The sequence below is a fragment of the Henckelia pumila genome, chromosome 2, assembly GCF_033568475.1.
Source record: "Henckelia pumila isolate YLH828 chromosome 2, ASM3356847v2, whole genome shotgun sequence".
NCBI lineage: Eukaryota > Viridiplantae > Streptophyta > Magnoliopsida > Lamiales > Gesneriaceae > Henckelia > Henckelia pumila.
This window is the reverse complement of record NC_133121.1, coordinates 135,296,718-135,323,469: the sequence shown is the minus strand read 5'-3', so window position 1 is coordinate 135,323,469 and position 26,752 is coordinate 135,296,718. Positions and strand designations below refer to the sequence as shown.

Below are 26,752 nucleotides of genomic sequence, written 5' to 3'. Positions count from 1 at the left end.
TTTCAAAATATTTCTTAACAATATTTTGAGTATTTATATTTTAATTAATTAATTGTATCTTCCAGGGAAAAAGATAAAATTTCTTTATTTTCTCGTTATTCATTGATATTGATGCATGGAAATATTGTTATCCACATACTATAAAATATAAAATATTTGTAGGTTTGACTCCTTTTAATGGCAAGCAAAGCTAGGCCCGTCAAAATAGACTGGCCCGTCACAACCATCCGTAAACAAACTATCATTAATTTAACATGTTTATTTAAGCGGTATTTGACAGAGCTTTTAGAAAATATTTTACGTTTTTTTTTTATAAAATTTTGACCAAACACTACCTTAGTATGATTGGTTAAAATTTACGAATCCAACCCAATATTTTATGCAGTGAGAAAGATTTAACCCATCTCGACGATTCAAGATATCTTTTTCTTTTCCAAATTCATTGAATCGATATTTTAACAATTTTACATTTAAAAAAAGTAATTTGAATAATTTTCCGTGTTTCTATTTTCAGATAAATTTATTTTCTTATTTATCTTTCCTCGATAGTTGACGCACATAAAAAATAAAATTTACTCACGAGTACAGCACAACATCCAAATTCATCAAATTGCATCGGATTTTCTCTTCGCCGTTCAAGCAACCATAAGGCCAGAAGGTCATCTTAGTTATGTGAGATCTATTGCATCAGATATTAGCAGATTTATGGAGTCTCACAACTTTCGACGAATCAGATGACTCATTCGATTGTTATTTTGTTTTTTCTTCCTTCTCTCATTTTGTATAAGAGCATAGATTTTTTTTTTTAGTTAATTAATCTTGTAATAAAGAGGGAAAAAATTGAACTGCTACAAAGTTTTTCTTCCAAAATAAAAGAAGGGTGGATACATTTTTATTATTGTTATTATTTATTTTTTGCTTAGGGATCCAATATTTAAATTAAGAGGATTACGTGTCAAAATTTTTATTTTTCACATATAGATATTTTTTTGGGTCACAGACTCATGCACAGTCACGATAGAAACGAATATTCATCTATATGTATCTATACGAATAACACACACGAGCCACCTATAGAATATCTCTTTTTATCAATAAATATTTTCCTTCAAATATTGCGTCGTTGCATTAGTCTCTTGATTTGTTCTCGTATATAATTTCATTGTTGTATCTTTTCCTTTTCTATGAGTGAAATGAAATGTCAAATCTATATCACAACTCTCTCTCTCTTACTTAAGAACCACACATATTATATCTAATTTCAATCTTTAATAACATCTACTCATAATCATTATATATAACATAAGAAGTTATTTACACTCCATTTTGTGTTATTTACACTACATTTTATGTATAAAATAGAGTAAAAATTTATTCACAAATTAAATGAATTACAAATAACAAAAAAATGAAGTGTAAATATCAACTTTCTATAATATATGTGATTTACCACTCTTACTATAATCAAGTATGAGGATGACCCCTTGAGATGTCTGGGTTGATAGATTAGTTTAGCATTTGATCAATAATTATGATTGTTTGATTCATCTATCAATACTTTATTGGACGAGTTTGTATCACAAAATATGCATGATGTGATTTACCTAATGACGAGTTATACCCAAATTTGATTATTAATTAGCCCAATAAAGGACTCATGAAATCTCACGCCTGCAAAACCTTTAGAAAATTGTCTACTGCCTACTTTTTAAAAGAGGAAGCTCTTGTATAGTCGTATTGTGCTATCACATTTTTTGCTGGTTTCAGTGTCGAACCTAAGATTTTGAGACGCGAGACGAGCTAAATAATATTACCTTCAAAGTTTAACATTCACAAGTTTTTTCATCGATGTAAATATAATATCAAACTCATAGTTCATAATCATAACCCAGGTAGGTAATATGTGTTTTAAACGCTATTGAAAGTTATGAAAAAAAAAGCTATTGAAATTTGAAATTTATTATTTGATCACAAATAACAAATCCAATTATAAATACTTATTTATTTTCAATACTCCTATAAAAATTGAAATCTAAATATGGAGTACATATGCAATGTAAATCTCAAACATAAAGGTAGTGTTTAGGAGAACGTCTAGAAAACAATTCTTAGTTTTTTTAACAAAATTTTGAAATATTGTGAAACTTTGTTAAGAAAAAGCCGATAAATGCTTTCCATAAACACTTTCAAAGACTGCCAAAATACCAAATTCAAACAGTTTTCCAAGAAAATCATTTGGCTGTCAACTTGAATGAATAGAAATCAAATCTAAAATCCATAACGAAAAGGTTAGGTTTAATTAAGCACAATTAAGAACTGAATGATGATTAATAAGGTTCTGAAAAAAATTATCACCATCTCAATTCATTATTTTCTATTACTTATGCCACTGTCTAGACCATAAATGTCAAAACAATTAACAAAAGCACCAACTAGGGTTCTTGTTCATATCTCAAAGAGGAAGAAAAAAATATATATTCGTCCATCTGATTGTTACATAACCCCAATTCCCCCATTGATTCGAAATCTTTGTAGTTAATAAAATTGTGTTTTTGGGTTGTGTTGGTGCTTTCTTAATTTGAATCTATTATATAAGCTCAATCATAAATCAAGGTCTATTGTTGGGCTCAAGGCCATATATAGCATATCAGTTGATTTTCAAAAAAAATTAGTGCCTCCAAAATTTGTGAGTATGCGTCCTTTCCTCACCACTACATTATAGGTCCGGGTCAGCCTGGTTTATATGGTTTTTGGTAACGTTGACTTAGAAGTTAGGAAGGTTTTCGTCGGACATTATCCGACGCATCTAATGTTACATCTGTGAAACAAGTGAACGATCCATTAACTTTTTCCTAAGGTTTAAGAAAACATACCTAGATCCGACATTTTCATATTCTCCTGAATTTCTCTAATTCAAGTATAGTATTTATCCGGCTACATCACCTAATTAGTGTTATTTACAAACTACAACGTTAGCTCAAAAAACAAAAATATACCTTGTGCACATAATAAGATAACGATTGTTGTTTCATCATATTTTTTCTTTTATAAAAAAATAGGAAGAGGATAATGTTTAGGAATGCGACAGCCCAACCAAAACATGACTAGTAAGCCATGTTAAGCACAGTGTTACCGCATTTGGATCGCAAGTTATTTCAAGGGAGCAATACGATAAACTATATATATATATATATATTGTATATATTTCGTTTATAGTAATATAATTTTTTATTTATGGTTATATTTTTACTATAAAAGTGTGGGGAGGAAAGAAACCAACGGCTCAAAATGGGTTCTTCAAAAGTGGTACTTTTGATTGCAGCCCAACACGATGTGGGGCCACTGGTATTGTCGGGCCCAGATGGCCCGTGTATATCTATATATTATATCAACAGCTGCGATCTTCCCTCCGCACGTGATCTTGCCTCTCGATCTCTCTTTTAATTGATTTCACAATTCAAAATAAATAAATGAATAAATTCCAAATCCAACAAATTTGGCATATGGTGCTTACCATAACCCTCAACAGTTGGCAACAACTTTCGAATCCATTTGCTAATATCATAATAACGACAACGATCAAAAAAAAAAAAAACAATAGAATTACTTATTATTAGTTCTAAGGACACGTGACGTGACTGAATGATGTTTGTTTGTTTGTTTTTTTTTGGTTACATTTAAATTTATGCATATTAGGTTAGAAAAATATTATTTGGATCCGATTTATATTTATAATAAAATATTTTTTTTAGTTAAATCTAATGAATTTGACTTAGTGCGTGAGACGATGTCATATGATATTTGTAATTATTTTACATCTGAGTCGTGCATGTCAACACACGTGATGCATGTGTTTTTATTATTTTTAAAGACCACGTATAAATTGAATGGTGTTTTGATAAATAACAAAACATCTAACGACTAAAAAATAAATTATATATATATATATATATATATAATGACTAATTTGTCTAATGATCTTATTGAAAATTAAGTTGAAATATAATGATAATTTCAAATCAACTTTCATTGAATTGAAAATTAATTAATTATATGGTCTCTATTATAATATATACTAATGATCGCGTGTGCAACATAATATATATACATAAATTATTATTATTATTATTATTATTATTATTATTATTTTACAGTGATAGAGTGTTTTTTAGTGTTTATGTTTTGTATAAATTCATATAAAATAAGGACAAAACAGGAAAGAAATTTTGATGTGTTCATTTCACATCAAAAAGTAATTTTTCTAATATCCTCAACTATAATAAAATAGTAGAGATATACTAGCGTCTTTTGCACGCGATGCGTGCATGTAAATAAATTTTTTTATGTTAATTGATTTTCATGTTATTTTGAGAAGTCACGTGATGAATTAGATATTCAAAAATTTAAAAGTGATAATATCTAATCTAAAATTTTAAAAATACAAACATAGATAGAGAATGTCAATTTGGTAAATAAGATAAAATCGAATGACTAAAAAAATAGGAGACAACATAAACTGACTAATTAATTTGTCTAATAATTATGGTTTTGATTGGAATTAAATTAAGATATAATCATTATTTCATCCCAAACTTCACCAATAAATTGAAATTTAGTTAATTAAATATTCTATACTTTATAATATTAATAATATAGTAAGATATATATATATTATAGTAGATATAATAATAATAATAATAATAATAATAATAATAATAATAATAATAATGATGATGATGATGATGATAACAACAACAACAACAACAATAATAATAATAATAATAATAATAATAATAATAATAAGAGCTAAAGAATTTTAAAAGGAATTAATTTGGCAATGTCCTCAACTCAGATTGGATGTTCATGCTTGTTTCCATGGAAACTTCAATTATTATGCTATTGGAGGAATTGTGAGGAATTGTGAGGGTTAACCACTTCTTGCATTTGGGAGGCAAATCAATCACCATCATAATGTGCTTCTTGCTGATCTATTTGTTATTGCCTAATCCTCGTCTCATTTCTTCATATTTTCTAATTGCAGTGCAAGCAGTCACTTCTCAAAAAGAGGATCTTACATATTATGAATCTTTGACTTTAGATATCAAAATATTTTATGTCAAAAGGGTGTTGTTTCTCTTCGTCTTATGGATAGTAAAACGAATAGAGTGACAATTTCTCTAGCTGCTTTTGCTTTTAAATCCCAGATTCTTTTTGTTTGGTCTCGTGGACATTTTCCATTTTGGATGATAGATCTTGTAATTAAGGATTTGATTCAATAATATTATAAGATCTCTTTTCTTTTTTAAAAAAAACATAATATGCGATAGTAAGATGAGTTATACCCACATTTGAATTTTTTAAAAAATATTATATAACAATTATTCTTTTCGACCTTCTTGATGAACGAACAACTAACAAATTGATTATAGTTATGAGTTTCTGACTTCTGAACGAACAACAAATTTACTAATACAAAATTTTTAAATAGAAATAGAGAACTTGTGTATAATAAGAAGGGGAAATTCTATGCTGATAGACCGGTACTACCCGATTTGTCAGATCCAATGGCCCCGGGCTATTGTGCACATCACATCATGATGATGTGTTAAGGCCCGGGCCGTTGGATTGCCCTCTGGGCACTGCCCCGGAGGGCAGCATAGAATTTCCCTATAAAAAGATAATCTGACACAAAAGTTAATTATTTTAAACTTTCCGACCAAATAAAAATAAAAATAAAAATAAAATAATAATAAAATAATAATAATTGATTTAATGAGGGTAACTTTATGAACTTATTTTGTTATGGGCGACTTTAAATAATTCATAGATATTATCTCACAAATATATATACATTTATGAGATTATTTGATTCGATCTATTATGAGTGAAATTAAAATTTTAAATCTAATTATTATTATTATTTTTTTGTGGAAATTGATTCATAAAACCATCGTACAAGTTCAATAAAAAAAAAATCGTCAATATCATACTAAACTAACTGCTAATGAAAACTTCAAATAATCATATGCCACATTACCTTTTGTAACAGATAGGTGATTAATGTATTGAATAATAAAGTAATAGCAAGAATCTAACTCAATATTGAATCCCAATGTGTTGTTCCTATTTTAACAGTGGTTAGGGAAACCATTAAATCCTTCTCAAGCCACAAAAGGGAATAATTGGTCTTGTTCACAAAGCTCCATGGTTCAGTAAATAGAAGCTAGGACAACTTGCCCATGGTTTTGGAAGTATGAAATTATCAATTTCAGGGAAGTCTCGAATTTTTTCTAAGTTGCTTTTGAATAGAATGATTTTAGTTGGACACATATTCGATGATAAAAATTAAAATAAAACCATAATGAAATATTTTAATAAATGATGTTGATCAAACTATTTTTTTGAAAACCAACATTCTAAAGTGTATTTGAAACACGTCATATATACTTGAAATCTTAATTTTCGGAAAAATATTTGACCGATGTCATTTTGCTAACTATTATTGAAATTTGAAAGTTCATTTTTGTTAAATTAAATAAAAAAAAAAACGTACTTGGAATTTGAATTTCAGATGGCACATTCACAAGAATATTAAAAATGAGCTCAAAAGTCAGATGGGTTGTTGGCCCAAATTTTTTAAAAAAAAACAATAATCGAAACCCGAGGTGGATCGTTTCAGTTCTTCGGTCCAATAGGAAAAGTGGACATTCGGCCCAATTCATGATTAAATTTTTTACCTTGAAAAAAGATAAAGTGTGAATTGTGAATTTGTGATACTACTGCTTGAGCTCGAGGCCACCAACTTAGTATCCAAGGCAACGATTTCGAGTTTCATCGTCCTAAAAAAATGATTTTAATTGTCATTTTTACAAGAAGAGCCAAATTTTGATATATTTTGTTGCGGACGAACAATGAAATTGTGTTATTGATTATACTTTATCTTATTGTTCAAAGAATAATGCTACTTAATCGCTGGATTCGTTATATTAACAAAGATATACAACTCCTTTTTAAGAGTTGAGAGGTTTCTAGATAAAATATTTGAAAGAAACAGCCAAAAAGAACAAGTAAAATAGCACTAATATAGTTTCAAACAAATGCTTAATGGGATGTCTGAAAATGTTGCAAGGATATACAAAGCTGGAGACTTTTTCCAAAAAAATATATTATAGTTTTCATATATAGTAGATTTTTTTTTTTTTTATTTTTTTTTTGAAAACATATAGAGTATATTTTATGAGCAATATACCGAGTAAAATATCAAGATTGAGTAAGCTCGATATCTAAGCAACAAGGCTAAGGCTCTTTCCTAGGATGATATCATCTGTTGAGAAATCTGCTGCTTTCCTGAATGTTCCCCTGCCAAAATCCAGGTTGTAGGAATCGGTAAGACCTTCCACCAGACCGAACTCCGGTACCAATCCCAGCAGGCTCTTTGCCTTTTCAACCGACGCGAAGAAATGCTGCAATCACATTGCCATGAAACCAAGATTTTAGGTATGCTCCAAATGATCAAGAAATATTTGACAGATGAAAGTTTTTAGAATGATCAGAGTACCTGGTCCCGGAATGGAAAAGCTTTCTTTTTACCGAAATCGAACTCCTTGGGGTTGTAGTGAATAATCTCAGGTTCTGGGAATCCACCGGCCTGTTTACAAAAAAAATGCATGGAAAATTAATCAGGTTTCTTGATAGTATCATTCTATCTTGACAGGAAGAATTTTACCTTGGCGCATGCTCTAGCTAATCCATCGAAAGTAACGTATCTGTCTCCGGCTATGTTGAAAACCTCTTCTCTTGCTTTTTCATTGCCAAGAACCCGAAGGAAAGCTACAGCAAGATCCTGGAAGTTGTTCAAGTACTCATTTTTAAAACCATTTATCAGTCACTCTCTGTCTTTGGTCAAATATGGTGTGATTTTTCGCTAACCTTCACATGGCCAAGTTGTGTGATCTGCATTCCTGAATTGGGAATTGGTATTGGTCTACCAGCTTTCAATCGGTGGAAGAACCACTCTTCAACTGGATTATAGTTCAATGGTCCGTATATATAAACTGGCCTGATAGAAGTCCAATTTACGCCCCGCGATTTCAGTAAGCTCTCCGTCTCTAGCTTGCCCTTGTGTCTGCTCTTTGGATCAACCGCATCAGTCTTCAATTATAACATCAAGAAACAGATGATTCAGAACAGATACAAAGAAAAGTGATAATGAAGCACAAACAAATGGTGTGCTTGTCAAGGAAAATTTGGTGTTCTCAAGAATTATATGCCTAGTAAACAGTAGTAAACTCAATTATCAATCAGATTCCAACCTGGATAAACATCCCAGTTTCTTGTTACAGTTTTGTATATGGTTTTTGCTCGTGTGTACTGACCTCAAAATGTGGTAGATAATCGGTTTTGAGGTACACTCCGGCTGAAGAGCAGTAAATGTACCTAGCGATGAGTCGAACAGATATGAAATCATACACAAGTGATGCATACTATGATTAATAACAAAAAGAACACAAAAGTAAAGCCTAGAGATTTACTGTTCAAGGTTTGGTAGAGCATCTAGAATTGGCTCCACTTCATTTGCTTCGCGACCTGAGACAGTGAAGGATCGACTTTTCGGGGTAAATCATTTATCTATAGCATCTCAGATCACGAACCAAAAAGGCACTTCAACCAAGAAACATAACATGCTGTATTATATATATAAAGGAAACATTAAAGATCTCACACCCACCATTTATATCATACACAACATCAAATCCTTCCGCCGAAAGGCTGCTCTTTACGAATTCAAAGTCCATTCTGTCTCCCTTCAAGTGCAAGATCTACAAAAGGAAAACATGAAATATATACACAAAAAATTCCCATTACGTACCATCAAACATCATATAGAACAAATTAAGCATACCTTGGACGCAAAATCGTTGAAATCTGCTTCTGATTCACCCGGCAACTGCGAGGTAATGGGTGCTTTCCCTCTGGTGAATAGAGTAACCTGCAAGAGACATAAATGAAAATCTTTCCGGAGACAAAATTTGAGCAACAAAGACTCAAATAGTAGAAATAACATGAATGGGAATAAAAACAAAACTTGGGAATATGTTTGAATTTGGTACCTGATGGCCCTCTTTGACAAGGAGTCTGGACAAAAAAATACCAATGAATCTGGTGCCTCCCATTATGAGAATTTTCTTGGCACTTGATGCAGTCACGCACAATGCTCCTTTTGACTGCCGTTGTTTCTTCTTGTACTGCACAAAGTAAGATTTGAACATGCAAATTGCAACCTTATATTAATCCTCTTTTATTTGTATAATATATAGACCATATTTTTTTCTCCAAAATACTCTTGTTTTTTTGAAATAAAATAAAATGAAAACTGAAATACAAAGTTTAAATTTAAGGGTGATAGTCACCTGATGCCCGACACTCCCAAACCTTGAACTTGAGCATTGCCCCAGCTAAATCAAGAAACAAGCAAATTTACTAAGCAGATAAAGAAAAAAATACTGAAACCCAATCAAAGAAACACATGAAATGAAGAGAAAATATCATCGTTAATATGTTATAATAGAGTCTTACAGATTTTGAAAATGAGTAAGAATCTGACTTGGCTATCTGCGTAGAATTAATATGGATGCAAGGTTTGAGGAGTGTGAATGTGGCCATGTTCCAAGCTCGGAGAGGGGAATGGTGAAAGGCCGTTGAGTTGCCATTCTCCCTTTTTGCTGTTTTTTGGATTGGATAAGACAAGTATTTGTATCCACACTTCTTCCAAGCTTGTAAATTTTAATATAATTCATTTTTTTTTATGTCTTTAATTTCTTGGGTCACATTATCATTGGAACTTGGATGCATCATCATCTGTCCATTTTATTTTTTAAAATGGATGGAACCAAACTCAATTTCAAGAACCAAATAAAATCTCAAACCATGTGAATTAATTCAAATCTTGTAGTCTCCGATAATAATAGAGGCGTACCTTATATATTCGTACGGAATTTTGATACATGCCATACTTTATGCCAGAAGGTCTATGTAAATTGGGCATGTTAATTAATGGATTATATATTAGTACAATGTGAAATCGATAACCTTATGCATGTATGACATGTATTGTTGACATAGATGATATTTATGATGATGTTATTTTTATTTCATATATGTCTCCATGTATAATTTCCTTGGAATTCTTATCGGTAATCTTAACCTACTTTCATTTTTTTTGGATCAACGATAATAAATAAAAAAAAAAAGAGATATTCACATTGCAACTCTTGAGATTTATCACATTTTCTAAAAATTCCAACTCTATTTATATATTACATATTCCTCCTTTGAGTTTTATAAAAATTAACAAATAAATCCAATAACTTATAACACTCGATCGAGCGGATGTATGTAATTTAAGCAAACATTGGATTGGTTTGTTACATTTCTTAGACTCAACGGAGGTACATGTAATAATTTTCTTTTTTGACACGATAAACTTTCGGAGAATAAAATATTTTATGCTACCTATAAGGGCACTACCCATGATAGATATAAGAGTGATCATTCATCAATACATGCGGGGTCCAATAAAAAAAATAATGGACCGCGAATGTATTGTTAAATGTCGACTATCAGTTAATGAGATCCTAATTGCCAAAATTATGGATCTTACGATCTATATTTTAACACATAAGCATAATTAATGTTATAAAACTAACGTGTGAAACCATTATATTGACAATTAAATTAATACTCGTAAGATATGTTGAAATATCAATGACATAATTAATAATAAATGCCGTTAATTTTGAAGAAATACATGGGCCTCACACAATCGGTCCATATGTAAGCAAAAGTGTAGATAGGCCCATGGGCTTCTCCAAAAGTTTAATCCTCAGACGACAATATTTCATCCGCGATGTATGTTTTTGAACAAAAGGCCCATTAAATTTGTCATCTGGGCCAAAAACAAAATTGTCCGGTCCATAGATAAAAATCTCCCCATGGAATGATTCTGGCATAAATAAAGATATTTTATGGACACGTGTCCATACAATCAACCAATTGCCCGGGGAACAAATATCCACTTGCCAACTCTGCTCCAGTCCAGTCTCCCCATCCCATTTTACGTTCATTTCCGCCAAAAAAATTGCAGAGGAGATTCTCTCTACTTGTTTCGCAATGAACACCAGATCGGTGCTCATTTCCTTCTACTCTGCTCCTGTGTATCATCAGATTTCACCGCCTAGAAGAAGGTTTGAGCCCGATAATCTTCCACAGTTGCAGTCATGTTCCCGTGAAGGATCCAATCTTCGCCATTTTTTTTCGGGAAGTGCGAGGATTGGTCTGATTAGAAGAAGTTTAAGTAGTACCGGAAGAGTGCGGGCGGATGTGAAGAACGAGACACGTGGTGTTGCGGAATCGCCGCTTCCGGAGCGTGTGAAGATTGGTTCGGATGATTATGCCGATGATGGAGGCTTCAGTTCGATGCCGTGGTGGGAACTGTTTCCAAGACGTTGGGTGATAGTGATTCTGTGTTTTACTGCTTTTCTACTCTGCAATATGGATAGGGTAAGTGGCTAGAGTCCTCAACCAACGTGAAAAATAATTGCACAATGGCTTCGTGCACATCGATATTTTGGTGATTTGGTAGTGCCTGTAGTATCATATAATTGTATGCTCTCTCCGACTAATTAACTAGTTGTAGGTTGGCTAGCCACTGTATACGTGGTTCACCTTTTTATTGACTTTTCCATTTAAATGATGAGTTACCCAATCACGAAAAAAATCTGCTTGAATTATGTGTTTGTGGAATGTGGCCATTTTGTGTTAAAATTATCGCAAGCCTCGTTTATGTTTCGTTTCAAATGTTCTTTGATGCTGTATTACAGTACGCGCTCTCATCCCTGCTTTGTATACACACTTCCCTTACAAACTTTTCGTGTACTTAGTAAAAGGCTGTCTTTCCTCACTATCAAGGAATGTGAAATGAAATGTGGTTGGAGTTGGAACAGCTGATCATCTTTGAATTCATCAAATTATTCCTGACTTTTTTCTTATTTTGCTCGAGTTTTTAATAAAGAATTTTCTTTTCATTTGACTCCCTCCTAAATGAAATTCCATGTCTAGTTTATGGAAGAGGAATGCATTTTTTTGTCGCAAGTAAAGCGTAAAATGTTATTCTGAATATTGGTTGTCTTTAGATCATGTAGGTAGTATTATTATTAGCCTTGCACGTGCACGCTAGTATTGTTTGCATGTCCACTAAATTTTTTATGACTAGATCTACCTAAAAGTTACCAAAAATCAGAGATAAAAGTAAGGCACTAAATTGAATTTGAAACGATATTTGATGATAAAAGAATTTAATAATGGGTATAAATTGGCTATAAAACTGAAGATTAAAAATTGTTTTACAATGGTTTAAGAAATTCTGATGATTTTTTTCCTCGATAATTTCCGAAGATGTATTTTTTCAACCTGGAGGAACAAGTTTATTGAAAAAATTGTAAAAGAAACTCAATGAGCGTTTGAATCTCTCTGTGTCTTTCAAAAATCGTAGGCAATATGATTGTTATTACCACAGCCACCAACACTATCACTACAAGAATGTGCACTACACAATTTTCAAGAACGTAATTGTGGTGCACGGATGCTGCATTTCTGCTGTGGTCATGGCCTCATGGGTTGGCAGTGAGTCCTGTCCTGGCACAGTGGGCGTGGCCGAAATTAACCTCTTACCGAGTACTAACTCCGCCATTTGGATTGAACATTTAATTTTTCTGCTTCATTCTTTCAGCTGATCACTTAGTGCTCTCAGTTTAATATTCCTGAAAAAGTTGCAAAAATGAGTGATTCTGTCTCCTTCTTACCTTTTGTATTGTAGGTGAACATGAGCATTGCAATTCTTCCAATGGCTACAGAGTACCACTGGAATTCAACAACTGTTGGTTTAATTCAATCTTCGTTCTTTTGGGGCTACCTTCTCACTCAGGTATGAAGATATCCTACTTGGTTTATGAAAAATGAAACATTTTTTTTTGTCTGCAAACTTCACTTCGATGAGATTGAGAATAATTCTTAAATATTTCTACTTTATTTGTTAACTCTGAGTTTGTATTGATTTTTAAATTTTTAAATGCTTGAAAAACCACATCTATACGTACTAATTGGGATCGAGGAGTTAGTTTCTCATTGTTTATAAATGGTGTGATTCTCAGATCGCAGGAGGTGTATGGGCAGACACTGTTGGTGGGAAGTTCGTTTTAGGATTTGGTGTAGTTTGGTGGTCAATAGCAACAATGCTCACACCTGTTGCGGCAAAGCTTGGTTTGCCTTTCTTACTCGTGGTTCGTGCTTTCATGGGTATTGGTGAGGTAAGTACTCTGGCATGTTAGGTTGGTATTTATCGTTCCTCTGAGTTTCTCTTTGGAATGCTATTATCATCAGGATGTCCCTAGGTTGTAATGTTTCGTGTCAACTTTGTCACAACAAATTTTGCTTTTCCAGTTTTCTGTTGAATTCAGCAAGATAACTTTCTTACAGGGTGTTGCGATGCCTGCTATGAATAATATACTGTCAAAATGGGTACCTGTATCAGAAAGGAGTAGATCGTTGGCATTGGTTTACAGTGGGATGTATCTTGGATCCGTAACTGGTCTATCATTTTCACCAATGTTGATCCATAAATTTGGCTGGCCATCCGTCTTCTTTTCATTTGGTTCTCTGGGTGCAGTTTGGTTCACTTGGTGGCTTAACCAGGTTAATTCTTGACTAGTATACAAATTTGTTGCAAATTTTCTATTTGCATTTATATTGATTCGTTTTTTGTCACAAAAATTTTTTCTGCCATCAATTGCTTGCCATTTGGTTCTGACAAGGAGTACTGGATGTAGGCATACAGTTCACCACTTGAGGACCCTAACTTATTGCCTGAAGAAAAGAAGCTGATTCTTGGCAACAGCAGAGTGATTGAACCTGTAAAATCTATACCATGGAAATTAATATTGACTAAAAAACCAGTATGGGCTCTGATAGTGTGTCATTTTTGTCACAACTGGGGAACATTTATCCTTCTTACATGGATGCCAACATATTATCACCAGGTATATATTTAATTATTTCCGATCAAGAATACTAGTACAATACTGATTGTAGTTGGGAAAAGTGCAAGTCTATAGTTGTTACTAACAAAGAATGCTGTTTTGGAATTCCTGGGTAGTGATATCAGTGGGTGAGGTTGGGAGTGTTCCTTGCTTTTGTTGACAGTCATTATGGGAAATCTGATTATAGCTACAACTCATGAATCCACACGTCAGCTGGATCCTTCCAAATTATGTTGATTATCCATGCATGCACTATGCAGTAGTCTTGAATTTGATAGTAAAAATAAAATGTTGATGAATCTAAAAAATAAAAGAATTTTTTTTTTTGGAACAATTAAGAATTTTACTATTTGAATTATGGAAATGCTGTGGAAAATGGAAGTTTTGATTGGTAAGGGAAGATGATGCCGGTGACGGTGGGTATAGGAAAATGGTCTGTCACATTACTTTGTGAAAATCATGGAGATTGTTGCATTGTGAAAAGGGGAGGAGATATTGAGGTGAATTTTTATACTTAAATATGGAATGCAGTTCAGTTTCTCTTGTTATTGAAGGGATTCAGGTTATCATGTCTTTGCCTGAGTGGTTGTTCATAGAGTCTCCGTGTTTAGACTTACTAATTAGAGTGGAAACAAACACTTAATTCTGCATGTGGCAAGCATTAAATATTGGCCATCCAAGCTCCTTGAAGATTCGGTCAGAGTTAACTGACCAAAGTTTTCTCCCTGGATCTGTAGGTGTTGAAGTTCAATCTTACTGAATCGGGTCTTTTTTGTGTCTTTCCATGGCTTACTATGGCCTGTTCTGCAAATTTTGGGGGTTGGATTGCAGATTCTCTTGTGAGCAAAGGTGCATCTGTGACCAATGTTAGAAAGGTATTCCCATGATTATCTTTTTGTCGACCAACAGTTTTTTATGTGCATTGGTACTGAGTGATTGTTATGTTCTATTGATGTAAATTGTGAAACTTTCTAAAACAGCTAAATGAATGCAAAGTCATACATACCAGAAAGACCCTTGCCAAATCACTTCCAACATTTTTCTGGCACATTTCAGTTACTTGATTCCCCAGATTTTTTTCTCCTGGTTGCTTTTCAATGCTTCTATAATCTACTAATTTTAATTATTCAGACTTCATCTCTCACTTGGGTACTAAGTGATATCGCCTCTTTTTGTTTACTTCTGTTTCTGGAGTTGTATTCTTGCATGCTTTTATCACGATCAGTAGATCTTCGTTGCTGGAGCTGGCAATTTCAAGTTTAACTACGTTTCTTTTCTAAGAATATTTTTTGAATGACCTATTGCCATTTCATGTTAGGGCCGTTATACGTGGATGCGATTGGGTGAAATTTGCAGTTTTTAATAACATCTGACTGGATATGCATAAATTGTCGTGCAGATAATGCAATCCATTGGATTTCTTGGTCCAGCTTTCTTCCTATCTCAATTGAGCCATGTGGATTCTCCTGCAATGGCAGTTTTGTGTATGACATGCTGCCAGGTTTGTTGTTATTTTGTGGTAAAAATATCATAATTCTAGTCGATGGTGGAAATAATGTTGAAGTACTCTTGTCAATTTCTAAAATTGGAATAATTTATCCACTTAAGTTTTGATTGTTTTCCTTAATCGATTTCCATGATAAGTTAGGATTTGTTGTCTAAAGGAAATAGTTGATAGGGAGAGTTTACTAGGTGTCAGAAAATTGCAATGTGTACTGTCCCTACATACTTTATGCAATGTGTATTTATTCTATGACCTAGTATTAAGATAACAGAAATTTTTTCCTTCTTCTGTTTCATGGGGAAATATGAAGATATCGTCTTACAAAATTTAGAGTTATTACTTTGTTTTCATTTTCTTTTCACTAAAATTCATTTGCAGTGGCTTAAAAGTACATGTACTTGTGTTAAAAAGATGAGGTATTTAAATTACGAGATATTTATAATTTGTAAATCTACTTCATGAAAGTTACCCAAACAGATTGAAATTTTATGCTTTTATTGTACAAAAAGAGAACATGATATTATTTTGTTTCAGCCGTTTTTCATTTTCTTTTGCTTTCTTTAATATATTCCTAGATCCAGCGGGAGCAATACTATGCATATTCAGTGAGTTGCCATTCTTGTAATGTGTGTAAAATTTATTATTGGTCAGGGAACCGATGCCTTTTCACAGTCAGGGCTGTATTCAAACCATCAAGATATTGCTCCTCGATATTCAGTAAGTACTTCCCCTTAATCTTCCATGACTACACCGATTTACTTGCTATAAAATCAGGAATGAGCTCTTCATTAAAAAAAAAAAAAGAAAAAGAAAAGAATCAGGAATGAGCTCGATGACAAATCAACTGTTGATTGCATTTAGACAATGTGCTCTGGTGCATGCTTACTTGGTTTCTCTTACACTAGCAAATAATTTTTTATGGTTTATCTTTTTTAACACTTATACAGGGGGTATTGCTTGGTCTATCTAACACTGCTGGGGTTCTAGCTGGTGTTTTTGGTACTGCTGCGACTGGTTATATCTTGCAACACGGTAAGCTTTCATTGCTCGCATATTTTAGCTGAAATAACTTGATCTGTCATCTGGCTCTGGTTCTTGAGTTGCAAATGGAAGTGAGGAATCTTCACCTATCTTCTTGTGAAGATTTGGTCCTTCATGTTCTTTATTCTTGTCTAGTTTGGTTGTCTCTGTTGCTGGAAGTTATAATATATTAACCATTAAAAGTATCTCACAATCTCCCATAGGTTATTCAATCTTGAAACCTTAGCACTTAATCTTAAGATGAAATCTGAGACTGTTAAATTTATCCGTTCTTAAAATAGGTTCTTGGGACGATGTCTTCAAAGTTTCGGTTGGACTTTATTTAGTTGGCACTGTGGTATGGAATCTTTTTTCGACTGGTGAAAAGATATTGGACTGAAATGATAGCATAATAGTCTGCATCGAGTAGGAACAAGGACCTCAAAGTAAACTTTGAAATGAGATATTGAGCAGATGAAGCTCATGGATGCATTCAAAATCCTGTTTTGATGTGTTCCATCTTTTAACTAATGGATTTACGATGGAGAGAACTGAAGAACTCTTTTGCAACCAGTATCTCCCAGAGATTGATGCATTCGCGGCACTGCCTATTTGGAGGAGAATAGGAATGTAGGAAGATTAGGATAGATACACAAATTTTATGTACATAATAACATTATATGCAACTCTTAGCCGATTCATGTAACATTATGTCCATATCTACGTTATTTGATATTGCTTACTATTTGCAAAAACCATGCATGGCTATTAATTCCGAAGTTGGTAATTGTTTGCTACCTACAACCCTGTCTATAAGGATGATCTGTAACTCACTAAATTATGCCATTCAGTGGGACAATAACTAAATACATACCCTTCGGCATGCCTGCTTTGTGCGAATCATTCCTAGTTGTTGGCCCTAGTCCTCTCACGTAATATTTTTTCCCTTTTTTTGGCTTGTATCAACTGCATTATTGTTTTTTTCCCTTTTCTTCTTTGTTGGTATAATTAAACGTTTATCATCTCCATAAATCAGAGTGATTCCAGCTCTATACCATAGTTTTACCGCAAACCATATCCTATTTAGCTTCCAACTCAGACCCCTTTCACGCATACTCCAATCCATTTTATAGCATGTATCAGATGAGTATCGAAGTTATCACGATCCAGTGTTAATCAACCATATATTTAGAATGTGCGTGGAATGAGCAAATAGTATTGTATCATTAGATTGATTGAACAAATTTTACACACATACAAAGTATAAGTGAACAACAGCAAAGCAAAACAAAAAATAAAAGACGACATTTTGCAACAAAAGAAGTTGCAATACCAATTTACCCCCTCCTCTTCTCTCCCACACATGCAGATGACACTTTCACTGTGCCTATTGCAAAGTTATGGCAACTCAATGCATATGCACAATCACCCTCACACAGACACTGTCACAGGTAATTCACGTGGCTTCAAGTAAACTTTGAGCCCATTCTTCATGAATAAAGTCAAAGACATCTTCTGCTCGACCCGGTGGCCCGGAACTAATGACAGCCGGTACCGGAGGAGCACGGCTGATGCCACAGACTTCATCTGCAGATAAGCCAAGTCCTTGCCTAAACAAGTCCTAGGTCCACCGTTAAACGCCACAAACTTGTACGTATCCTTGACCGGTTCGAACTGGTCTCCACTCTCTGATAGCCATCTCTCTGGTTTAAACTCCATGCAATCGTCACCCCAAATACTCTTCATCCTCCCCATGGAGTATATCGAATATGTCACCGTTGAACCAGCAGGTAACTCCGTCCCATCGGGCAAAACATCATCCGAGACCACGTATTTGAAGTCTTCAGGCACAGAAGGGTACAGACGGAGAGTCTCGGCTAGTGCTGCCTTTAGGTAAACTAGTTGGTCTGCTTCGTCAAATGTCAGCGGCTCTTCAATCCATTTCTGGGTGTCTTTGCCTCTGGTTTTCTGGAGAACATTCAAGATCTCCTTTATGATCTTTTCTTCGACGCGAGGTGTGTTCATTACGAGCCAGAAGAACCAACTTAGAGCCACCGAGGATGTGTCACGCCCCGCAAGAACGAAGTTTAAGGCTATCCGTTTGAGTATTGAGTTTGAGAAGAGGTTACCATCAATATCTCTCTTCTTCATGAAACGGGACAAAAGATCATCTGATGGGGTTTGTTTTCGGGCATCAAGTGCTTCTGTCATGTAATTTTCCACAATACTCAAACTTCTCCTCAACCTCTTTTCAGCTCCCACATCAAAGATTTTCTTCAATCTCCATAGAAAACCAGGGTAGAGCAGCCTCTGCAGAGTTGCTTCTGTTGCAGAATCAAACGCAATTGCAAATGGATTCTCCGGCATTTCAACTGACAAAGTTTCCGGGTCCTTCCCAAACGTAAGCCCACATATATTATCAAACGTTAAACGGAGCAACATATCTTGCAAATCCACTGATATGTGATCTTTTGCAGCCTTCTCCAAGATAACCCACAATCGGGTTCGTATTGTTCGGTTCACCCAACGAGCCATCGCTTGGCGAAGAGTCCTCGTGGTAAACTCGAGAGCCGCAGTTTTTCGCTGCAGCAGCCATGTCTCACCATCACTGTTGAATATCCCTTGTCCCAAAAGATCATGAAAGGCGGTTTGCCAAGTAGGGCCTTTCGGATAGTTATAGAACCGGGTCCGAAGAATGTGTTCTATGTTTTTCGGGTGACATGTGACTGTGTAGAACCCTTGTTTCCTAGCCAAGAACGGGATGGCAATGGTGCATGTTTGATACGTGGCTGCAGCGCCCGTCGAAAGGAGGTTTCCAGCTATCCAGTCGTGGATTCGACTCCTATTGACGAAGAGATGCGGAAGGCTACCGACGAGTGGCCACGCCTTCGGGCCAGTGAGTTTTCGTGCTAGCGGCCAAAACCATAGGCAGTAAGCTGTGACCACCGCTGTTAAGCAGAAGAAAAGTAGTAGAGTGTCCATGTTCTTGGGTGAGAAATTAAGTCGAGTACGTAAAATCTAGTGAATGCGATAGGTGAGGATGATACTCTGCTAATATATATATCTGTGACATTGTGTGATATCTATAGAGAATTAGGAGAGAGTTGTTGGGAAAAATTTTATGGGACAAAAGAAAGGGTTGGTTTGATAGTGAACTTTTTGGAAGTTGCGAATTCATAAGAAAAGTAAGCTAGACTTGCCCTTTTTTTTTTCTTCGTTTATTTGGTGGCAAATACGTCGGTCCATACATCGTCAATAATACTTTCTATTTATTGGGTATATTATATTAGTGTCACATTGTCTTGAAAAACTTTGACATGTTTTAAACATATCCAATGTTAGATACTACAACAAAAATATTTGTCCACAATCAGTTGAAAGTGAGCAAGATTTAGTGATCCATGTACAATTTTTTTTTTAAAAAAAATGTTTGTAACAATTAATATTGATTTGAATTAAGTATCGCGTCTTTGATTTATGATTTGCGCTATTTCGTAAATTATGTAATACCATAAATTATGGTTTTAGTTCGTAACATATATTAAAGGTTTTTTTTTGGTATACTTGTAGATTACTTGTGCTGATCAGTACTTGTTTTTCAGTGCTTGAAATTTGATTTACTTGAGAAATGGGCAAGTTTCCTATACATGCATTGAGACAAAGGGTAGTTGGAAGCAGTTCATTCCAGTTGAGAAATTATGTTTGTCACACAAATCTTTAACTCGGACAAAAGTAGTGAATTTGAAGGCTGAAGAAATTTTGTGACACCACTTTGACTCTACACTGATCTAACCATCAAACTAAGACACAAGCCCACCATTAACTACAGAACGAGTCCCGGAAAAACCATTAAAAATAGTCTCTAAATGTACAAAAAGATTTTTTTTGATATAAAATAAATATACGGTTATCGTTAGAAATAAAATAATTAGTGAGATATTTTATTTAATTTTTTTAGCGGTTCGCCTAATTACAAGTACAATCGATCAAAAATAATTCAAAATTTTCATCAAATAAACCGGTTATTACGAAATAACTAAGAGATTAGATATGAATAGAGTTGATTTGTCTAACGGATATAAATATGTGAGACATTGTACAAGAGATCTAATAAAAAAATAATATTTTTTATAGATCAACTTGAATAGATGATTCATCTCACAAAAATTGATTTTGTGAAACCGTCTCACAAGAGTTTTTGTGTTTTATATTGGATCTCCATGAGTTGGATTGATCGGCTCATATACAATGAAAAATAATATTTTCAAGGTTCGGGTTGGATAGAAGATTTGTCTCACGAATTTGATCCGTGAAACCGTCTACGGAGTTTTTGTGTTAATTTTAATATAGTGCTAGTTGTCAACACACATGTGTTACGTAAGAATAATAGTTGTATATATACACTAATATTTTGTTATAATAATTTTTAATTGTATTTAATAAATTTATTTTAAGGTGGAGGAAGATAATATAAATATAAGAAAATAGATAAATATGTTGAGCACCAAATAATAATTTGTATAAAAGGAGCTGTTGAAGAGAGATAATTAGAGAGTAAAAATGATAGAAACTGAAAGTTATCTTATGGAAGGCTTCACCAATGCACCAAAATAATTACTATAAGTGGTTTTAACTTTATCATAGTATAAATATATAGATAGTTCAACTAATCTGTAAGGTATAATATATTCCTTTTATAATCACGACCCTGTCCATGTTGTCTGAGGGCACGGTGCCCGAAGGGCAATTGGACAGGGTCGTGATGGAAGTGTCTATGCTGGCTTTAAAGTACTGCCCTAAACATAATCACCATGAACAAATTTTGTTAGCTGTTAAGCACAAAAACCATTTTAAACTACGTCTCTTTTATGTGAAAGCCTACGGTAAGGCCAAAAACAAACAGATGATAAGAATAAGCTAGGATATACATTTTATTTTTTTTGGGTTATGGATCTTTTCACTCCATGGTGGAAAATTTTCGTTTTTAAAAATAACCTGGGGAAGAGTTGGTTATAATTTTGTTTCGAAATTGATATCTAATTCCATATTTAAAATATTGATGTTAGACAGATGAACTATAAGTTATTGGTTATAGTTCCTAAATCCTACATGCATACTAATATAACAAAAAATTAAAACTGAGTATATTATAATTATTAGGTCTTCAATGAGATACAGTCACAAATTTATATACGTGAGACAAGTTGAGTCGATCTATATTTGCAATGAAAAGTAATATTTTTAGACTAAAAATAATATTTTTTCATTGATAAAGTCGAAGAAAAGATTCGCGAGACCGTCTCATAGGAGTTTTTGTGTATTATAATATAATGTTAAATGAGTGTTGCCCCTAAATTTCTCCATTTGCTGGTTGCTGTCGCGTGCCAAAAAAAGGGGGGGTGCTGGAGAGTTGTATTTTTTTGCCCTTAAATACAGGATCAACTGAAGTCATCAACCAAAAACGGATGGATAAATATAGAAAGAATATAAAATAGATTTAACATTTCTTTGGGGGGAATCTGGGGAGCTCAAAATTTAGAATTTTATCATTTCATATGCTCCAGAAAAATCCAATCCCATTTTTTCTGATTCAAGTTTTTCTTTTTCATTTTTTTTTTGGTTGAATCTTGATTTCGACACCAGGATCTTGAAGCCATGCAGATAAGAAATAGCTTACAAAGTGGCAAACACTTTCGTAAATAAATATGGGTGTCGATGCATATGATGTTCAAGTTTGTATAGGGAAACTATTAAGATTTTCATCAAGAATTTGTGTTGCATTCTTGATAGAATATCCATTAGTTTCATTTCCTTTGCTATGTTTATTTCTCTTGTACATGTCATTTCCGTCGGTTTTCTGGTTTTTGCTATATAGTTTCCCCTTTCTTGTCTTTACGGCCATCATTCTCAGAATCTTTTTCAGTATTGAAAATGGAAATGAAAAAAAAGAAGATGAGTCTGGAAGTACAACGTCTGCAGAGAACAAAAGATATTTAAAGCATGCCCGGTCTGTGAGACGAAGACGAGCTCAACATGTTGATGTAGAAGATAATAATAACAATAATAATGGCCAATGCAACTTGGAAGAGAAAAACGCGGTTTTCTCGACGAGTTTCAATCATGATATGGTTGACAAAAATGCACTGATTGAAGAAAGCCCAAGAGAGATTCGAGAGATTGAAGTGGATTCTTCATCTACAAACAGCATCACATGTGAAGGGCCTAAAAGATTGACATGTTTAAAGAGGTGGGAAGATGAAGACCAAGAAGAGAGTAGAAAATGGAACAGTGGTGATCAGAAAAGCGTAATGGATGTCGGTCTTGAAAGAACGAAGAGACTAGAGAGTATGATCGCAAGGCGTAGGGCGCGAAAACTCTTGTCTCTTCAAGTTAGGAGAACGCTGATGACTATGGATAGAAATGATCGTACAACTGCAAATCTTTCTTCCCTTGTTATTCCCAAACATGATGATACCTTTATATTTTCTGGTAATGATAGTTGTCAGGTTTCGCCTGTACCTGGTTCGGCACCGTCCATTATGATACCAATGCGCAACCCCTTTGATATTCCATACGATCCACACGAGGAAAAACCGGACCTCACAGGGGATAGCTTCCAGCAAGAGTTCATGTCTGCTAACCAAAACGATGTGATGTTTTGCAGGCATGAGAGCTTCAGTTTAGGGGCTTTCTTTCCTGTACAAAACAAGCAGAATCGACTAGGAGAAACATCGTCGTTCCAAGATTTCCGTTTCAGACAACAAAGTTGTTCAAAAGAGTATCAGGTCTCCAACCCGGGACACCTCTTTTGCAAGCAGAAAACTTGCACATGTATGTCTTGATTCATGTTTCCTTATTATGATGCTGATGTTTTCTACAGTTAACAGGACACCCTAATTGCCTAATTCTCACTTAATGCCTGTGCAGCAACAATTGCCAATGATATTCCCCACTTCACTTCATTTTAATGGATTCTTTCTTACAAAAATAAGTTACCCCCATATTTTCCTTATCCCAGGTAATGAAACTAATGAGACAAAAGCAACAGAGTCAGAATCATCTCAAGTAATCGAACCCGAGTCGATATCTAACAGTGCAGATGATCACATCAAAGAGGTCATTCAAGTATATGAGAACGGAAATCATTCCCAAGAAGATATTGACAGAGAACATGAAGGATCGATATCAGGTGGCAATTCAAACACCGAGCCAAGTTCATCATCTTCATCAGAAGAGAATGAGGCATACTTTAAAATAGATAAAGGAGCAATATTAAAATCTCTTTCTATGACTCGAAGAAATAATGACATAGAAGCAAAGGAGAACACTGACCAGATAGGACATCATCTGAATTATGAAGCTTATATGTCTGACAAGAATAGCTTGCACGATCACTTTTATTATGCCGATAAAATTGTTCCACGTCACACTCCTTCTTTTTCGATCGCTTCGGATATGCAGGTCGAAGTCTCAGAAATTAGTTCCCCTCCACTAACAATCAATGAGAACATCTCATCCCTAGGTGAGGATTTATCAACATATGATGTTGACATGGATAAAGAGATAACTAGGTGCCGTCACGACTCATGGGAAGGCTCGTCTCACCTGTCAGGAGTGGAGAGTGAATCTTTATCAAGAGAAGTAAATGAGGTCAGTAGTGAACAAGACATAACGGAAGTTGAAATTTCAAGAATTAATGAGTATGAGGATAGTCCAGTGATTGAATCAATTGGCCATCGCGAAATGGTGAATGTGTCAGCACCTCCTGAGAACACAGATAATCTTGAAGAAATTCGACACAACGAAGGTGTCCAAGGCTTTGTAGGAATTACCCTTTTTCGGTTTAATTCTAACGGTCCCCAAGCATTAAATTTGACAGAAAATCTTGTGGTGCAACAATTTCCTGAAATCCCAAGCTCATCCTTGTCTCCCAACTCTGTACTACAACCATCATTTTCATTGGATCAGAGTATTTTGTCAAGTGCTGATCAAGAGAATGAGGAGATTCAGCAATCCGTCGCCCATAATGGAGAGTTATTGAGTCCAGTTACCTCCAGAAACTCAACACCTATGACAGAGCACTCAATTGCTCTTCCGCCGGCTCGTGCAGACATCGAAATTTCACAGGTTTGTAAGGGGAAAATAAGTTCTCCCGCAATTGATATATTCATCATCTTACATGACTACTTTTTCATGCTATAACTTTCTAAAAAAACATTGAAGAGTGCAGTTTTCTTATGACATGACATAAAATGTTGCCCTTTCATCTGCACGCAAAGACATGGATGTTTACTAAAAGAACAAGAATGTGGTGATAAAAAAAAAGTAACGACGCTCCTACGTAGCAGGAACCATATGAAGCTCCTAGAATGTCTACTGTGGAAGGTGAAAACACTACATCGGTCGACGATCAAGAAACTCTCGAATTAAATGGCCTGAACTCTATTAGTGTTGCAAGTGTTAGCTCACATATATTGAGCAGTGATGATGAACCTGCAGAGTTGTTGCAGCCAGAGGAAACCGAATTCAGATCTCTCGACAAGAATGCTGAAGTCTTGGCGAAAAGTATTGAAGCAGGGCATATAAATCATGTCGACGATGGGCCGAACACATCACTATCGACTGAAGAGGTATTTGTTACAGATTCCATTACGTTGTACCTCTAATAAACATTGATCAGAACATTTCTAATCACATCAGTGTCTCTTACTTCTCATGCATGTGAAAATCTAACCAGGAATTGATTGAGGATCAAGAAAAGGGTGCAGAAGAAGTTATTACGCACAGTCATAGTAAGACTTCAAGAAGTTATGAAGATCAGAGAGAAAACTCAGCTTCAGAAAACAATACCACAGAGGAAAACCATTCCAATAATTTCATGGATCATATATGAATTAAGCACAGGTTCCACAATTCAAACTGCTTAACTTTGACGAGACAAAAACGAGCATCCAAAACCCGCCAAATTACATGTAGGCCCGCTGGGTTGGCCCGTTCCGCCACCTAAAATAGATGGATTGAGTTGATGTTTTTCTAACTCGCCTAAAAGGTGGGCCGCCCCGCCCCGTCTAATGATGGATTACGACGGGTTGTGGGCCGGCCCGACCCGCTGACCCGTTTTGACAAGGGGTTTTATATTTTGGATGGATGTGTTGGACTTTGAGATTGTATTAGGCTTTCTCATTGTGAATGGAAATTGGACTTGCCATATGGTGGCACGTGGGATTGTCTCACATTGAATATAAAAGAGAAAATGAGTGAGCAAATATTGTGTTACACTTTATGAAGGTGTAAAAATTTAAAAGAAAAAAATTAAGTACAATATTAAATATAAACACACCAAACAAAATATTATAAATTATATATAAAGCCTAATAAACAATTCAAAGTTTTAATTATGTATAATTCGGTTAATCAATTTTTTTTTACGAAAACCAAAACCGAACCGAAATAACTTATTTAACCGAAATTTTCTAACACTAAAACCGACTTTTGAAATTAACTAAACCGAATTTCCGAATTCATTAGGTTCAGTCGGTTATTTTTGACGCGTTGAAGTTTTTTTTTTAAAAAAAACTTATATTAAATATTTATAATTTAATATAAAATTTAAAAGTTAAACATATTAAAAAATAAAATTAAACTTAAATATTTTTAAAACAATTATTTTTTCACGTTTTTTTTTGCATTTTTCATGTTTTTTTGCTCTTAATTTGGTCAATCAAAGGGTTGGCCGCTTTTTTCACGCATTTGCCCAAAACGAACTTTTTTACTCACGCTTAATCGCGAGTAACCGAAACTTTTTCGTGCTTTTTAGAATACTGAATGTGATCCCCAATTGATCTCATGATACGACTCCCTATTTTATTTGAATTTGTTTTTTTTACCATTTCTTCTTCTTATTATTATTTTTCTTTTGCCCAATTTTATGTGCGCCCTACTTTTTTTTTTTTTTTTTTTAATTTTTATGGAGATCCACATGAAAAATATGTGGAGTTAAATCTTAGTAACTCCCATGCATCATCTAACAACCCTTTATACAGAAAATTTAACCTTGTCTGTATAATCAATGTCTTAATAATGCACATAAGGGTATAATTTTATCAATACATGTAGGATCCACAGAAAAAATAAT

At 34.2% G+C, this 26,752-nt stretch overlaps 4 protein-coding genes across 5 annotated transcripts; 2 read left to right on the top strand and 2 right to left on the bottom strand.

The window, feature by feature from the left end:
* Positions 1–7,061: 7,061 nt before the first annotated feature.
* On the bottom strand, positions 7,062–9,714 carry LOC140882241 (chloroplast stem-loop binding protein of 41 kDa b, chloroplastic). The gene is made up of 11 exons (XM_073288108.1): positions 9,577–9,714; positions 9,411–9,455; positions 9,111–9,245; positions 8,903–8,989; positions 8,729–8,819; positions 8,532–8,586; positions 8,376–8,436; positions 7,930–8,151; positions 7,727–7,843; positions 7,559–7,648; positions 7,062–7,463 (listed from the first exon to the last, which is right to left on the bottom strand). Exons 1-11 carry the CDS (start codon positions 9,661–9,663, stop codon positions 7,284–7,286), a joined length of 1,170 nt encoding a protein of 389 aa, XP_073144209.1. The 5' UTR covers positions 9,664–9,714; the 3' UTR covers positions 7,062–7,283.
* Positions 9,715–11,079: 1,365 nt separating this feature from the next.
* Positions 11,080–17,421, top strand: LOC140881758 (sodium-dependent phosphate transport protein 1, chloroplastic-like). Its single transcript, XM_073287314.1, has 10 exons — positions 11,080–11,559; positions 12,875–12,982; positions 13,209–13,364; positions 13,534–13,749; positions 13,884–14,093; positions 14,831–14,968; positions 15,493–15,594; positions 16,249–16,314; positions 16,545–16,629; positions 16,920–17,421. The coding sequence occupies exons 1-10, from the start codon at positions 11,170–11,172 to the stop codon at positions 17,015–17,017; spliced, it is 1,569 nt and encodes a 522-aa protein (XP_073143415.1). The 5' UTR covers positions 11,080–11,169; the 3' UTR covers positions 17,018–17,421.
* Positions 17,422–17,856: 435 nt separating this feature from the next.
* LOC140880956 (cytochrome P450 86A1) lies at positions 17,857–19,726 on the bottom strand. Its single transcript, XM_073285872.1, has one exon. It carries the CDS (start codon positions 19,597–19,599, stop codon positions 18,049–18,051), a length of 1,551 nt encoding a protein of 516 aa, XP_073141973.1. The 5' UTR covers positions 19,600–19,726; the 3' UTR covers positions 17,857–18,048.
* Positions 19,727–22,103: 2,377 nt separating this feature from the next.
* LOC140880955 (uncharacterized) lies at positions 22,104–25,556 on the top strand. 2 transcript variants are annotated; one of them, XM_073285870.1, is made up of 4 exons: positions 22,104–23,448; positions 23,636–24,744; positions 24,966–25,247; positions 25,355–25,556. In XM_073285870.1, the coding sequence occupies exons 1-4, from the start codon at positions 22,323–22,325 to the stop codon at positions 25,508–25,510; spliced, it is 2,673 nt and encodes an 890-aa protein (XP_073141971.1). In that variant the 5' UTR covers positions 22,104–22,322; the 3' UTR covers positions 25,511–25,556. The 2 variants fall into 2 exon arrangements, with proteins under 2 accessions (XP_073141971.1, XP_073141972.1); XM_073285871.1 differs by lacking the exon at positions 25,355–25,556 and having other exon boundaries at positions 24,841–25,105.
* The last annotated feature ends 1,196 nt before the right edge of the window (positions 25,557–26,752 follow it).